The sequence below is a fragment of the Aethina tumida genome, chromosome 1, assembly GCF_024364675.1.
Source record: "Aethina tumida isolate Nest 87 chromosome 1, icAetTumi1.1, whole genome shotgun sequence".
Classification (NCBI taxonomy): domain Eukaryota; kingdom Metazoa; phylum Arthropoda; class Insecta; order Coleoptera; family Nitidulidae; genus Aethina; species Aethina tumida.
The window spans coordinates 9614695-9631953 of NC_065435.1; the positions used below are offsets into that span (position 1 = coordinate 9614695).

General features: G+C 31.9%; 1 protein-coding gene across 1 annotated transcript in view; it reads right to left on the reverse strand.

Annotated features, from left to right (window-relative positions):
* LOC109595452 (sodium channel protein para) overlaps positions 1–17259 on the reverse strand; it is a 100926-nt gene that overhangs the window by 9554 nt on the left and 74113 nt on the right. The window contains exons 4-17 of the mRNA XM_020010801.2: positions 11718–11873; positions 9310–9515; positions 9017–9145; positions 7771–7862; positions 5638–5850; positions 5516–5576; positions 5313–5457; positions 5093–5257; positions 4800–5036; positions 2354–2594; positions 1948–2147; positions 1770–1866; positions 1506–1577; positions 53–336 (exon numbers count right to left, since the gene is read on the reverse strand). Coding sequence (XP_019866360.2) covers positions 53–336; positions 1506–1577; positions 1770–1866; positions 1948–2147; positions 2354–2594; positions 4800–5036; positions 5093–5257; positions 5313–5457; positions 5516–5576; positions 5638–5850; positions 7771–7862; positions 9017–9145; positions 9310–9515; positions 11718–11873 — 2298 coding nt within the window. The remainder of the gene's footprint in view (positions 1–52; positions 337–1505; positions 1578–1769; positions 1867–1947; positions 2148–2353; positions 2595–4799; positions 5037–5092; positions 5258–5312; positions 5458–5515; positions 5577–5637; positions 5851–7770; positions 7863–9016; positions 9146–9309; positions 9516–11717; positions 11874–17259) is intronic.

The window sequence follows — 17259 nt, forward strand, 5'->3', positions numbered from 1 at the left end:
TACAACAGTTTTATAATGGTACGTTAATGTTTTTTTTTGTAGGTGTACTTACGTAGTTGCCACTCTTTAGTGCCTTCTCAAGATCCCGGTCCATGTTGTGATGATCCAGGGCCATGAAGAGCGTGTTGACCACGATGCAAAGTGTGATGAAGAGCTCCACGAACGGGTCGAACACCACCAGAGCAACGTATTTTTGAATTTGCAACCACAGCCAACAGCAATCCCATACACAAAATATGTCAATAATTTTCATCGTGTATGCTAGAGCACGCTGTTTAAAAGTGGGCTCATCCTCTTCTTCATCATTATTATTGGCTGAGAAATAATAAACAGAAACTGTACGAAGTATTAGTAAAGGTGAAGTTGACACACTCTTTTTTGGGGAAAGAGGTTTTGTGCAATTTGCGATTAGTGTGGCAGCCGTTCTTAACCTCTGGTTAAGTCTTTTCATGTTTCTTTTAACTACCACTGGAAAGCAAGCTAAAGATTATGTGCAAGTTTAAAGACTCTCAGCTGGTAAACTGCTTTGGTCATCTTTAAACTTAGTTAGATGAAAATAGTCAAATTCTGATTAATTTTGAAACGAAGGAGGTTTGGTTTATTTTATGTGGTAGATATATTTGGGTTTGGTTACACCATCGGAATTGCTTTACAAAATTTTGAAACTGGGTTAAGAACATCGGAAGCCTTTTTACGTTGATTTTTTGTGTTACTATAAGCCCATGCGCTGACTAAGAACCACAAAGCCTAAGATTCTTCACAAAAATCTCTTCAATAATTTAAGCTTCCTTAAAATGGAGCTCTATCCGGATACGCGATTGACTACTAAAATGATTCAGCCACATTTGGCAAGGCTTAAATTATTGAAAACTTAACAAAGTGACGGATATATTCACCTCAGCTAATTCTATTACCACACAAAATCTATGTTACTGATGTTTCTAAACTAAATCCTAGATCAAATGATGTCACAATACACTAAATTCCATATAACAAAGGAAAGATAATTTCTGGAAAAAAGGTGAAGGGTAAATGATGTTAAACATGCCATTAAAGAACAAATTAGTTATAAATTTATTAACAATGAAAGTGGATGCTTTTATCGGTTTATCGATTTTATTTAAATTGTTAAGCTTCAGATTTTAGCTTCACCCTTTTTGTGCCTCTGATATACGGACATATGAAATGTTTATAAACCCTACCCATGTGCTGAAATACTTATGGTTTGTGCCAAACATTTTACATTATATATAGATATATTTTTTATTTACCTAAAATTATTTCTTGTTAATTTTTCCTCCATTAATGTACAAATGTAGTAAATAAACACGTATTAGTTAGACTTGACTAGCAACATGTGACAGATATAATGATAACGAATATATAGAGAACCTTTAGTGTAGTTGCTAGGCTATACAACTAGTTTAAGCAAATTGCGATGGTGTCATTGCGTTTGAAATGGGGGACAGTGATACATTGGGATTAACAAAATAACATATGCTCACCTCCGTGGTCACCACTTCCACCACTTTGTCTACCTGCAGCTTGTTCGATTATGTCGTTCAGAACCATGACATCTAAAGACATAAGTTTGTCATTACTATGCCTTCTGTTAATTTACTTGCAAAGAGATGAATTGAAGGAAGACACCTCCACACTTTGCAGGCAAATTGGACTAGTAAGTCAGATTGCAAAATGTTCTCCTTTAAAAACTGACCAAAATGATCTGAAGAAGATTTTGCAATCACCATTTTCCTGATGGAACTTACCCTTCATATCCACAACAGTTTGTCTTTGAGTATTATCAATAAATGGATTGTCTAAGTGCTTTAATTTCCCTTCACAGAATTGTCCAGTCGGACCGTCCTAGTTAGAAAGAACAAAACCGGCGTTATTGTTATTACTCCACTAATACATAGCTTGGATATTAATAAAGCCTATACTTACGTAATCACCACGATGAGCCTTATGAGTAAATTCAGTGAAATTATTTGTTGTTGTAGTCGGACCGTTCCTCATTGATCGACATCTTAGTTGACTTTCTTTGGTCATCACTTTTCCGTTTCCTCCAAGACCACCTAATAAGTCTCCGTGAGATGTGTACGACATCCGAGAAGCGTGCGAGGTGTACGATGAGTGACGTGAACCTTTATTTAGATTTTGGTTAATAATAAGACTGTCTCAGGCACATACAGCCTTCATCAAAGTGGACCTCCAGTTTTAATTCTTGATGGCGGTCTTTGACTTGACTTGAACTACACATGAAGGCTGTATATAACGGATGATAGTGAAGGTGCCAGTGTCGTGTAAACTGGTCAAACCAATAAGAAAAGAGGACCCAATTGATACGTACCCAGATTGGTATAGTACATAGGGACTACCATAGCACCATTCTCCTCACTCATTGGAGTCACAGCGTTTGAATCGTCGGCATAAGGCAGATGTTCCTGAGCATCGAGATAGGTGGACAGAACCAGTGGTTTACGGTCACCAGGTGGAGCCACCATTCGGCGATTGTTACGTAATGTAAACTGGTGGCTACCTCTGGAGCCGCGCCGCAGATTGAATGGGGATCCAGGTAGACTCAGACTAGCCTGAACACGGGACATGGTCTATACATCCGTCTCGATCATAAATTTACGAGTCGTCGGGAAATTTTAACGAGAATTCCTTGCATGGAAAGAATTTCTTGGTTAAGCCCAGTCGTCTTGGTTGATGGAGTCAGTCCAGCATTAGCTATATCTGCTTCTTTAATCTCAACTTAGGATATTGCTTTCAAAAGATTGTTTTCAAAGCTAGAATTGGAAGTGTGAACAAAGGAATATTAGAAGCATTTGGACCTTCAAGACTTGTACCATTGGTGTAAAAGAGACGCCATATTGGTATCATCAAATAATATTGATTGAAAACAATTATTGCAACTACTATGGTTGTTAAAATTAACGATTTGAAACGAAATTGATAATCAATCGTAATGAATAAAAGATACAAATATAAATGCGGGGTTATATAAAGAATATTTTTGTGAAAAAACTAGAAGTTTTTATCCGTTTTATTTGAGTAAATGCTAAAAAAATCAATACACATTTACATAATGGACAGACGACCTTTTTTAAAAGACATTACCATAAAAATTCTTCCATAAATCTAATATCCAGTTTTTTGAAGCTACAAGTGACTAATCAACTCCACATATTTTTAATATAAAATCTCATTTCAAGTGCACAAGTACATTTAAAAAGTCATTAGAAATTCCGTTAAATGCCACCTGAGAGCCAATTTCAGTTGACCCTTGACATTTATGGATGATTATAGAGTGTTTTCGTTTTATCAGTAAATAACTGTCGTTCCAAAATTAAAGACACCTCGCGTAACTTTCTCTATCTCATTTCAAAGGTAATTTGTTGGGAGCTATTATGATACACTGTGATATGAGCCAAATTAGCTCGAAGCTGAATTTATACATATAATTTTCAGGGGCATATTACGTTGCAGTGAAAAGCATATCGAAAACACTTAGAAGAGAATTCTCGTTTAAATTTCTACGTCTCATTTGGAATGCTTTTCAAGAAAATATTAACACCTACTTCTCTTCTAAGATCTAGCTACGTCTATCTACTATTAATCTAGAAACTTTCAAATGCTTCAAGTATGTAAATCCTACTAGAACTACTGACTAATGGACTCAGACTGCTTTTTGTACTTCTTTCTGATATGTTATTCTTCTGTTAACCTAACAATTTAGTTTCTGTTTGAAGAGGTGTTGAAACTTTGATGAAAAGCAATAATTTTAACGAATTCCCAAGTAAAATATTATAACGTCACAAAATTATAATATTGTACTGTTGTAAGAAGCTCTAGCCATGTCACGTGTCTGTTTTATACATACTAAAACTTAGCTGGTTAAAATCGGCAATTAAAAAAAAAGCGATTTGGTATGTATAAATAATTCGAACAAGGCTTTAAAAAAGGATTAAATGAAAAATATAGTAGAGTGCTCTCAAGAATTTCATCAGTTTTAATACGCAGGTGTTAAAAGCAATTACCATTTTCAATTCTCGAAAATCATCAAAATTTTGCTCCTGCGAGATTAGGTCGAATTCAGTAAACTTCTTGCAACAAAACTTTAGACATTGAGATATGCGATCGTTTCAGAACAGTAAGATGAAATGAGCAGAAAATTATATTGTGCATTCTATGGACTACAACTAGTGGAAGTCTCGATGAGTACAATTAAATCTAACACCACACCAAGCATCAAAATAGTTTTTTCTTTGAAATATAAAGATGATAGTCCACTAGCACTTCTGGTTTTGACGAATTTAATTAAAACAGTTGATATAAAAGGTATTTTTTCTGATACACCATTTGTATGTCCAAAAGAATTGAAGTAGGATGTTAATTGTACTCATAACTGGTGCTAGTCACAATTGAGAACGTTTGATAAGTAAAAAATGCTTTTAACAGGCAAGTTGCTGAGCATTCTACTAAAATAATCTATCTGGTAACAAAACGGGTGAACTTATAAACACTACTAGGCATGAAAATAAAAAAAAGTGCAAGAGGGCATTTGTTCAATATTCCCTTGCAGGCGAATATTAAACAAACAAAGTCTAAACACTATAATTGTCATGATTTTTATTTTCAATTATAATCCATTGACTTTTGGAATACTTAAAAGCAATTAATCACTCATCAATCTAATTCGAAAAATGGGGCCCAATAAATATCAAGACACTTACAGCGCTGACTTTCCGCATCTTGGTGGGATTCGTAGGTATTCTCCTCTGCTCACTCACTGAATCTAATCCTTCCGATCTAATGCTCATCTTCTCTTTGTTGTTGTCATCGTGTCCCTTTGCCTGACCAACGAACAATTCGTAGCTGTGACAGGAGAAATCCGACGGAGACTTAACGATGTCCGGACCGGCAGCTTCGGCGGCAGCGGCCGCTTCGGCAGCCTGCTGCGCCTCCAAGGCCGCCGCCGCTCTAGCCTCCGCCCTGTCCGCCTTCGCCTGTGCCGCCTTCTCAGCTTCCTGTAAAAGGTTTCAGGTTTTTGAGTTTATGGGTGGGTTGTGGGAGGAGGTTTTACCCTTATGGCCTCTTCTTCGGCTGCTTCTTCCTCCTCGGCCTTCTTTTGCAGCTCGTCGTACGACATCGCTACAATGGCCAAGATCAAGTTCACCAGGTAGAAGGATCCTAAGAATATGATAACGATAAAAAACAACATGTGCCAAGGACCAGCTGATCTCAAAACCTAGAAATACATAGTGGTAAAGTTAGGTTTGGGGTGGGGCAAGGCTAGGGTTTACCAATTGATATAAGTTCTCCCAATAATCCTGAGTCATTAGCCTGAAGGCGGAGAGGAAGGCCCAACCGAATGTATCAAAACTAGTATAACCATAATTTGGGTTTTCACCGTATCCTTGTAAACATGTATAGCCCGGTTTACATTGGCTGAAATAATTAAGGCCGTGCTGAGGCTCTTAGATTGTGATGTTTTACTAATATTTACCCTGCACCAGAAGAGTTACCACACAGAGGAATGTCATCGTTATCGTCGTAGTACCAGTTTGCTGCAAGGAATTGAGGATGAGCATCCCAGGATTGATACACAAACAAACAATTTGATCTTACTTTCATTGCTCACGAATCGTTCCCAATTTTCGTCCGTCAAGTTACCCCAGGATCCATCGTTCGGAAAATTTTTAATGCATTTTTGCGTCAGCACCCCCATGTAAATTTGTAAACCCATCAGAGCGAAAACGGAAAGTGAAAACATGGTTAAAATTATCACATCTCGGAGATTTTTAACGGATTCTATAACAGCACCTACGATAGTCTTCAAACCTGGCGGGACAGAGAGACAAAAAATTAACACCCATCCAAACACCGCCGAGTTTTAATCCCCCCATCAGGTGTTTTTTGTGCAAACACTGTGCGATGCATCAAACAGTGGCATGGGCCGGGTCCAATCAATGAAAATTCATCCTTCATCAGCATTTATGGTTCGACCAAACGATGGAAGTGAGCAGGTGACGTGGGGATTCACAGAAACGGCTCGATTAATTAAACTTTCTCCATAATAAAATATTGATTAAGCCGTTTCACTTTCGTTCGCATTCATCAGGACAAGACGAAATTATGACAAAGCCTTATTTAGGTGTCCCCGCACCACAACAGTTATCGATCAGCCGGGACTGCAATATGTACAAACTTCGTGGAAGTACGAATCTCCGTTTCGTTATTTTAGGACGAACTTCCACGGAATGATTTATAATATTTTGATGCTTTCACGGAACTACGTGTTTCGGTGGAATCAGCTGAATTTATTGGAAAACAGATTAAGAGGGTTATCTCTATCAAAAATTTGAATGAGCCTCTCCGCCTTTCATTCGATCCGATTATTCCTCTGGGCGAATGTGAATGGTGGAAAAGGGAAAATACGTTTGTGTACGATTTTTAAAAGAAATTAAACGCGAATAAGAGACGGGAAATAAACATAAAGGGATAAATTTTCTTTGAGCGCTCGTTTAGATACAAAACATACTGATTTAAATGAAGTATTATGAGGAAGAGTAAAATTGTTGATATTCGTTGTGCAAACTGAATAAAACGGGCGCACACGAGAAAACGAGATTGACATTGATCTTCAAATTGAAGGAATGTTCAGTTGAACAGAAATAAACTCAATCATATGGAAAATGCTCATGATTACATGAGATATCTGACCGAGCATAGTCTGAGGAAATAATACAATTATTAATGTTTCTATTAAGATTACTGAGGAAGTGGATATTATTGATATCGATGGTTATTTTTAGCACTATTGATTTTTGTATTATTTATTACTGAGACTAAAATGTACGACGTAATAATTAAATATATAAAGACCAACATTCCAATTCGTGTAAATTCATTCTTAATTTATCTGTTGTTTAGCACCATAAAATGTCTAAAAGAAGACTTTCTTCTGAAAATTTTGTCTTCTTGGAACATGGCAATCTGAGAAGAAGAAGTAGCCCAAATGTATGTCTTACAGACTATCTGGCTACCATCAGAAGAAGGTTGTATGAAGCTGAGCCAGAAGACGTTTTCGACACCCTCCGTTAAACAGGGAGCATCGGGTTCCCCTCAGAGTTTGTTCACAGATGAGTCTCAGTATACACTTGGATAGCTGTTTTTGGACATGGCGTGAAGGTAGTGAGAGATGTCATGATCAAAACATGGCCCCAACTGTTACTTTTGGAGGAGGTTCTGTAATAGTGTGGGGTGGAATGTCTTTAGAGACACGTATCTTCAAAGTCAAATTTACATTTGAAACCACCAGCCTCCAAAATTGGAGGAGCTTATGCCCTAAGAGAAAAATGGCAAAGTATGGATCCAGATTTTATTCGTTCAGTAATTTTGAATGCACTAAGGAGGATGGAAGCTGTTCGTGGAGCAAAGGGGGATCTTTAAGTACTGATTAGAAAAATGTAGATGTTATATTTTGTTTTATTAATTTCTCAAGGAATTTGGTGAACCCTCCCTCTTAATGACTCTTCTTCCATCTGGTTTTATACCATTCTTTACAGTTAATACTTGACTATCCACTTCATATGTTGGCAACCTTTAAAATTGCTAGTGACTCTTTAAGTGCATACCACTGTTTGATGTCAGCTAATAAGTTAATCAGCCATTGTTTGCCAAAGCACATCAAACAGAAAATACAAACAAAGGTTAAAACTCGGAATAAACAAAGTAATAAAATGGATACGAGTAGGATACCTGGGACAATTGCCACTGTTTTAAGAGCTCGAAGTACCCTAAATGTTCTCAAGGCAGCCAAATTTCCAAGGTCAATTCCCATAGTTACGTAACTATAAAATAAACATTCGTTAATAAAAGGTTTGCTATGGGGTGTGCGGGATTTGCCACTAAATTTCTTCTATAAGCCCCAATAGTTTGTTACTAAAAAAACCTCATATTATTCTAAACAATACCAGAAACAGAATGCACATAAATTCGTTAACATATTTATCCATAATAAAGATAATAAAATCTAAAACTGCCATTTCGAATGCACAAATCCATCTTGCAGCATACATTTCCATGTAAGTATAAAAAAATACGTTGCAAGATATTCGAAATTGCATGGGGGTACACTACTTACGATGACTATCGATACTGAAATCTAAAATTTAAAATATTTCTAATCTATTCTAATGTACATGTGGCTGAGCACCCTAAAATTATTTGTAACAGGAAGAACCTTGTCCTACTAAAATGTTGTCTGATTGTTGGATGAAGGTGCTAGTGTTAAAGTATGTTGGTGTTTTAGCCCACGCCGAAACGTTTGTAATTCTGTACTTAAGTCTTTGTCCTTTTTGAACGTGCCGGCCTGTGAATTTTATTACGTGGAAAATTAAGTGGAAGTGTGAATGTGTGTGAAAAACATCCAATTAAATTTAGCACTAATGGGTTTTCGGACAAGGGCTTTCCCTCTTCGGCCTAGCACTCATTTACTGTACTTATAGCCTAAATGTGTGATTGTTCTCAATTTTAAAATACAGTAAAATGATTTTAGGTGTTGTCGAGCCACATACCCTATTGTATTTCCTGTCTATCTTCGACACAACAAAATTCTAATACAAGATAAACTACGAATGTTTTCCTACAAATCCATGAAGACAATGGTAGCAGTAACAACCAACTCACTTGTAATAATTTTTTAGCATAAATTAGAAAACTGTTTTAAGCCAATAAGAATATAATAATAGCTGTGAAATAAAAGGAAAATATTAGAAACCAATTTCTTTACAAGATGTAGATGCCTGTGGATTATTTCTAAAAGATGCAGTAACTGTCGTATTCAATAAACTCTTTTAACTAGACTCTCATTTCACTAAGGATGATAATCAATCGTTTTGTGAAATATTGCATCCTTAATATTAATCGTAAACGGTGTAGTTATGAACCTGATCAAATTAAAGAACACTACGGTATTAACTAGTCTAAATCTATGACTACTCACGCTAACGCTATGACTACGAAGTCGAGCCAGTTCCATGCATCTCTAAGGTAGGTGAACTGTTGAAGAATAAAACCTCTCGCCATCACCTTCACAGCTGACTCGAACGTATAGATTCCTGTGAATATCACTCTGAAAAACAAATCTTTATTCGCAACAAGTCCAACCAACTGGTCCACGTATTAAATCATCAACCAACATCCAGAAACCAATAGAAAATATGACCAAATTTAACTATTGTTTGCTTCAATTGGTCTTTGGAGTGAAGGCAAATCTTCAGTATGAAGTTTACTTACTCGGTAGATTCTACGGTGGGGGTGGTAGGCATGATCATTAAAATACAGTTCACAAGAATTGTTGTAATAATGAACAGAGAAAATAATGGATGTACTAAAATATAAATTGCTACTCGTCGGATTGGATTGAAAGGATCTAGTATCCAAAGGGCATTTGTTGCACTAAATCGGAATATATCCTTGCCTTTACTTACAACTACAAAAGTCTGAAACAGATAATAACATAATATAGTACAGTTTAGAACCAGTAACATGTTGTATAAATTAGAAATCTTGTTTAAGACATATTGTATGGAATATGATATTTAGTTTGAGGTAATCATTAGTTTATTAGATTAAGATTACTATATTAATTATAATGATAATATTAATTAAACAATATATAACATAGGCGTCGTATTGGTTGCCTATTGTAATTGCAGTCATTGTACTGCCATCTTCGGTATTTTTAGGATTTCTACTGTATTCCGCATTAATATGGCATAATTATTATTTTCCAAGTGTAATTACTCATAGAAAACATTATAATTCTTAGATTTTTTTCTTAAATTAGTCTTATTGTATTTATGTTTATTAAATAAACGTAAGTTAGTTTAAGAAACCCAAGGAACTGTCAAAAATAATTATAAACATGTTTACATAAACCTTTAATTAGCACGTCTAGATTTAGTTCCTAAAATTAATTTGTATTTTCCTAGCATAATTTTCTTAGATTATAAATAATTTTCTGGAATAGTTACGTATGTAATTAGTCTTTACTAATTCTGTCAATAAAATGAAGTTAAAATTGAATGTTCATAACTTTTCATTTTTGTATGCTATGATTATTATGATAAGATTATTATATTAATTTTGATGATAAGTATCAATTAAACAATATACACCATAGGTGTCATATGGGTTGCCTATTGTTATTGCACCTATTGTTCAGGGATCTTCGGTATATTTAAGAACTTCTATTATATTTTGTATTAATTTAGATAATACCTTTTTCCAGGTGTAATTTCTCGTAAAAGATTATATAATTCGTAGATTTTTTACTTAAATTAGGCTTGTGTTTATTAAATATACATAAGTTAATTTAAGAAACACAAGAAACTGTCCCAAATAATTATAAACATGCTTACATAAACCCTTAATTAGCACGTCCAGATTTAGTTCGTAAAATTAATCTGTATTTTCCTAGCATGAATTTTGTTAGATTATAAATAATTCTCTCGAAATGTTGAAAGCTCTGGAACAGCTACGTACGTAATTAGTCTCTATTATGCCTGTTTATAAAATAAAGCTAAAATTGAATGTTCGTGACAATTTCTTAAGTAAATCCAAGTATAAATCTGACGGACAAGACATTTTGTAGGTAAAGGTCAACATAAATAAATCAGTATTTACAAAAGAAAAAAATCTAAGAATTATTTGTCCACACAAGGAACGCCAAAGAAAATCTCAATTAGGTTTCGTTTTGTTTAATATGTGCGCTTGTAAACGTCAATCAATCAATACATGCTTAAAGGAGAACACGAAATTACTGGGTTGTTCTTTATTTCAAAACAAACGAAGGGGATGAATTCCGCTTTTATTGCCAATTATTTACTAAAATAAATCTTGATAAGCTACGTTTTCAGCAATTCCAAGTAAAACTTTCCTGATATATCATTCTAAAAATAGCCCGTCTCGAAAGATGTTTGTAATTACTGAGAATACTGGGTTGCCTATTGTTCGTACGCCAATTGTGACGCCCTCTGTACGACGCGTCGATAAAAATAAAAATTTGTCACGTGTGTTAATTACTTCGTATGTTTCGTATAAATTTTCAAAGGTCAAACAATCAATAAATACTTAAAACACAAAATTGCCGTGCTCCTTTTTCTTTCAAACGACACGGACGACTCGAGTTTTCATTGCAAATTGTTTACCAACTTCGAACCGTTCCCCCAAAATGAAAATACCTTAAGTTAGTTCTTTTGGACGTCGTTGGTGGTTAATTATTAAACCAAGAAAACCCAGCAATTCTCGTCTGACTCAATTGACTGAATGATATTGAAATAAACATTTTTCCGATTGGCTTCCTGATTTCCTAAAACCGGGACGTAAAACGGAACGACAGAAAACTCGGCTCTCAATATTGTTGTGTCCAATATCCGGAGCGATGTTTTATTATTTTCGGTGGATGTTTTAAAATAAATCTGAGTATTGTAAGACATATCGCGATGGTAAAAATGCAAATAAACTTTTTTCGTTAATTTTACGGCGCTTCCTTATGGGCGGGTGGAGAACCAATTTAAAAATTCCCTCACGTTTTTAATATTTTTCCGATCTGCTCTGTATGTATTGGGCGGTGTTCCGAATATTTTAATTTACATTTAATGTGGTTTAATTTACTTTAAGGTTTTCTTAACGTGGCTTACCATTTGGTTACTGTAAAAAGGATCGATGTCTTCTAGTGGTGTGCTTGACAATTCTGGAGGGAAACTTCCCTGAAGACGTACAGGTAAGGGTAAACCCTGCTCCAAAGTTGGGTCAGGTTGGGGGCCTTCATCTTCGTCCTCGTCTTCATACCGAATCTGTATTACACGAATGAAATAATCATTTTTTCCCATTAGCAAGTGGTTATTCATTGAACTTGCAGAAGTACTAAACAAGGAAAATATTTAAATGTGTCCAAAAAATGACAGTAGTATCAAAAGCATTTTTTGAACAAGGGTAAACATGGTTAAAATTTCAAGTACATCTGCAAAAATGCAAATTAAACACAGTAAAAAGTATACTAAATAGTGCTTGTGTTTAGTGTGATATCAACGTGATTAAGTGACATCCTTGGTTTAACCTAAAATTCCGTTGCTACCTCGTTGACTATTATATAAATTTTCACCCCATCTTGAGTTATACCAAATACATAAGGGTATGTAAAGTGTAATGTAAAAAATAAAGAGGTTTGTAACTTATAGAAACGCATAGAATTCTAAGTACTTTATGCAACATGCACCAAGCTAAGTGTCGTTTAGTCAGTTCAGTGTCTAAAGAATAGCAAAATGATTTATACAAGATGATCCAATTATTTGTCCACCAACCAGAACTACAATTCCGCCTAATCTACTACAGAACGTTCATTGATAACCAAACCAAACATGTTTTCGTCCTGTTTAGTACTACCGGAATTACAATTCATTCTTTCTTTACCTCCAACTGTTAAAGCTCATTAAATACAGTTACCAACTCTCTAGCAAAACTGCATGTCACTCTACGGAAGATCATCATCGAAGAAGGAAGACAGTTTGAAAACTAAACCAAAAGATCAGAATCTAAAGCAATCGTGAGGCGAATTCTGCAAAAAGTGTTCGTTTCTACTCTTCGTAAAGAAAAAAACAAGAGACAATTCTCCAATCTACAGCTACGTAATCGTAATACATATGAGCTGAACCACAAGAGGTGCATCGAAGTTAATTTGTTGCTGGTCGACTTTCTTTGTGAATGGTGTGTTGTATTCAGAGTACCAGTATAATTAGCCCAATTTTTTTCCAACCCCCCGGATAACCTAAATCCGTCAATTAGTATACGTTAAACTCGGTAACTCCAAATTGAATTTGTTTGTGTGCTCCAACCGAAATTAATTAGTCCGTGGAAATGCGTATTTTTAGTCACGGTTAATTAGTGCATTTACTTAAATTCACGTGTACTTCAGTAATGCAACAAAGGTCGGAGTGGCTTAAAACGTAATCCCGTCGAAATCGATGAGCAACAGACGTGGAACTGATTTGAAATTTTCCCTTAATGTATAATTAAGAAAGGTCAACAACAGACACACAATACTGACCAATAATAGAATGTGTACGCCACGATAAAGTCAAGTTTTTTATTCGGTTTTATGAACGTGCGGGGGTCATTGGGAAGCGATAATCAATACTGGATAATTTCACTGGAAATTATTGGCCCAAGGCATGTGAGTGCATGTAACTAGAGGAATTTGTTCTCCTCCCTCAGATGATTCAGTTCAAGTCGACTTATTTTATTGATCGATTCGCGGAAGTTTTCTGTAAGTTTGTCGTCGTGTTAAAGAAATTGTCGGTCAGTGATTAAATTATCTATTATATCTGTACTATTTTTAGTTATTGTTTGAAATGAATGTGATAGATTAATAAAAATAATTCACATTCTCAATTAGCTAATGTGTTATTGACACGAAATATTTCCCTTAATTATTTTAATGTTACAGAAAATATGAAAATTAAAAGAAAGTTACCTACTAGAAAATAAACTAAAACAATTTTAATAAGGGAAGTTTTGAGTTTTAAAATTTATTTGAAGTTGTTTTTGACAACTTTAAAAACTTATATTTTTAGAAAAATAGGAAGGGGTCAAAGTTTCTTTCTTAAACTTTACAAAATTGGGTTAAAATAATTTTATAATAATTTAAAAAGAAGGTAAGAAAACTTCATATCAACTAAACATACTTTAATTAATAATACTTTAGGGCCATTTTTTCTTAATTCATTTTTTTATATAAAATTTAGATTAATGACAATCTTTAATAAGTATTGATAATAAACATAACATTGTTGATAGAAAAAAAGAGGTTTGTATTTATTTTTGTTTGTATCTTTTTAAAGAAATCAATAAAATTGATATTTAATGTGTAAATTAAAAATTTGGAATAATAAAATTTTCAAGAGATTTTATATAATTTAATTATTTTTTTATTAAGCTCTTGATTATTAAAATAAAAAAGAATAATATTAAATATTTCTCCTATTAAATTATTCCTTATTTATAATTTATCAACTGAAGATTACATACAGGCTTTATTGATGATTTAAATAATTTTAATTTATTAAATAAGAAGGTAACAAATATAATTTATATCAATCATTTATACTTTAATTAACAGAATTTATTGGTATCATTTTTTATTTACAAGAAAATTATAGAATTTATTATTTGTTATGTATAATTTTCACATATTTTGGTGAAATAATAAAATAAATATAATTAGAAATATAAAATTTAGATAAATTACACAATTTTTAATTGTTAATTTATTGTTAATATAAAAAATTTGATTTGGATGAATAAAAGTAATATTTATTGACTAGTTAAAAATTTGCTTTTATTTATACAGGAAAAATAGAAATTTCAAGAAATTTATTCACGTAATTGAATGATGTATTTCTTAAACTTTTGAAATTTATTATTTTTTATGTTTTCACATATTTTGGTAAAATAATAAAATAAATACAATTACAAATATAAAATTTAGATTAAGTACACATTGAATTATTATTAATAATAAAATTAATATTGTTAATAGAAAAAATTAGATTTATTTATAGTTTTTTTGTATATAATTAAATTAATATTTTTTAAAGAATTTGTAAGTATAAAATTAATATTTGTTGCCTAAATGAAAATTTTGCTTTTATTTCTACAGGAAAAATATAAATTTCAAAAGATTTGATCATATACTTTAATGATGTTTTTATTAAACTCTTGATTACCAGAATAAAAAAGAATAATATTAAATATTTTTCCTATTAAATATAATAATATTCCTTTTTTAAAATTTATATCAACTGAAAATTAATGATAGACTTTATTGCTGATATTTTTAATAATAATTTTAATTTCAATTAAAATAATAATTTATATAAACTAAATAATACTTTAATTAACAACAGACTTTTCTAATACGATTTTTTATTCACAAAAAAATTTTAAAATTAATTATTTTTATGTATAAATTTCATATATTTTTGTTAAATAACGAAATAAATACAATTATAAATATAAATATTGAATTAATTGCACAATATTTAATTATTAATAATAATAAAATTAATATTTTTAATAGAAAATATTAGATTTATACTTATTTTTCTTTATACAATTAAATTAATATTCATTTTAAAGGATTTGGAAGAATAAAATTAATATTTATTGACTAAATTAAAAATTTGTTTTTATTTATACAGAAAAAATAGAAACTTCAGGAGATTTGTTCATATAATTTAATGATGTTTTCATTAAAGTCTTGATTACCAGAATAAAAAAGAATAATATTAATTATTTTTCCTGTTAAATATCCTTAAATTCCTTGTTTATAATTTACATTAATGACATACTTTATAGATGATATTTTTATAATAATTTTAATTTCAATTTATTTAAAAAGGAGGTCATATAAACTAAATAATATTTTAATTAACAACAGACTTTATTAGTACCATATATTTTTGTTAAATATTGAAATAAATACAGTTAGAAATATAAAAACTAGATTAATTATATTATCTTTAATTATTATTAGTTATAATATTAATATTGTTAATAGAAAAAATTAGATTTATATTTATTTTTCTGTATATAATTAAATTAATATTCTTTTTGAATAATTTGGAAGTATAAAATTAATATTTATTGTCTAAATTAAAAATTTGCTCATATAATAAAGTTTTGATGATTGAATAGAATAATATTCCTTGTTTATAATTAACTAAAGATTAATGTCAGACTTTTTTGATGATATTTTTATAATAATTTTATTTTAAATTTACGTAACAAAAATATTAGATAATATCAACTAAATAATAATAAACTAACTAATTAAATAAATAATAAAAACTAGATTTGTACCTATATTTTTGTATTAAATTAAATTGTAACGATTTTTAAAAAATTTGTAGGAATAAAATTTATATTTATTAGAGTAGAAATTAAATATTTGCTTCTCTTTATTCAGCAAAAACAGAAATACGTAAACTCTAATAATATTTTTATTAATCTCTTGATCCACAAAGAAATAAAAGCAAATTTATTATTTGTCTTATTAAATTTAATTGTAATCCTTGTTAAAGCAAACGTTGTAACTATAATTAAGTATTTAATGAAAATTTTAATGGTAACTAAATGTTTTCAAAAATAAAAATAGGTCAAGCCCGTTACAGTAAACCGAGCGGCAAGGTAAAATTTAATACAACTGAGACTTAATGAATTCGAATAATAAATCTCGTTAACGTTTACCATTTTTATAGGAACAATTTTATTTATTTAATTTTTTATTTTCAACAGCGACGACGAAACTTCAAACTGAAGCATTTGGAGGAACGCAATTAAAAAACGGCAAGCACGTCAGTTTTCTCTTAGTTTTGCTTTCATTAAATCAAATCTCCCGAAGTACAGAGCAAAGTTCCACCACGTAACAACGTTCCTTTTATAAGTCTTGTGGCCTTTTCGTGTAAATACCCCACTGTATCCTTTGTGGGACGCTATCAAATTATCAAGTAAAAGATTTGGTACGTCTGAAGGGAAGAATAAGACTTTTTAAGACCCCAACATATACAATAATATATTTCGTATACGTACAAAATGTGTTTCAGCGAATAAATTAAATATAAAATTGGTTCATATTGTATCGTAGGCTGAATGAATATCGACGAAATTTCTGAAGTTTAAAAACAGCTTTATTGTTGTTGTTGTTTTTTTTTTAGAACAGATAAGTGAGTAGTGACATAAAGTGTATATAAAAGTTTTATTAACAATGTGTTGTGTGGCTATCTACCCATTTCAATGGCAGTCAACTATGAAGCAAAGTTGCAGTTGATTGTAACTCTAAAACATCCAAAATATTGTTCTAAAAAGAGTTCTACTATTATCTACATTGGCTGAATACATCAATATTACTTTTAGCATTGTCAGAAATCTATACATGTACATTTGTTGAATCAAAATTTACACCAGTCCGCATTTCACCGCCATCACTGACTCATCAATCAATCAATCATTAACGTGTTAAATTTTCAATCAACCCACAAGTGGTGTAATTTGTTGTACAATTTGGTGATTCGATTTGATGTAACTGTTACAAACATAAGAGCAGGCAAATTGGCGCAATTGAACCAGACACAAACGTAGTGGGTGGGAAGAAGTGGATGTGAATTTGCCTTCCCTTAGATTCGC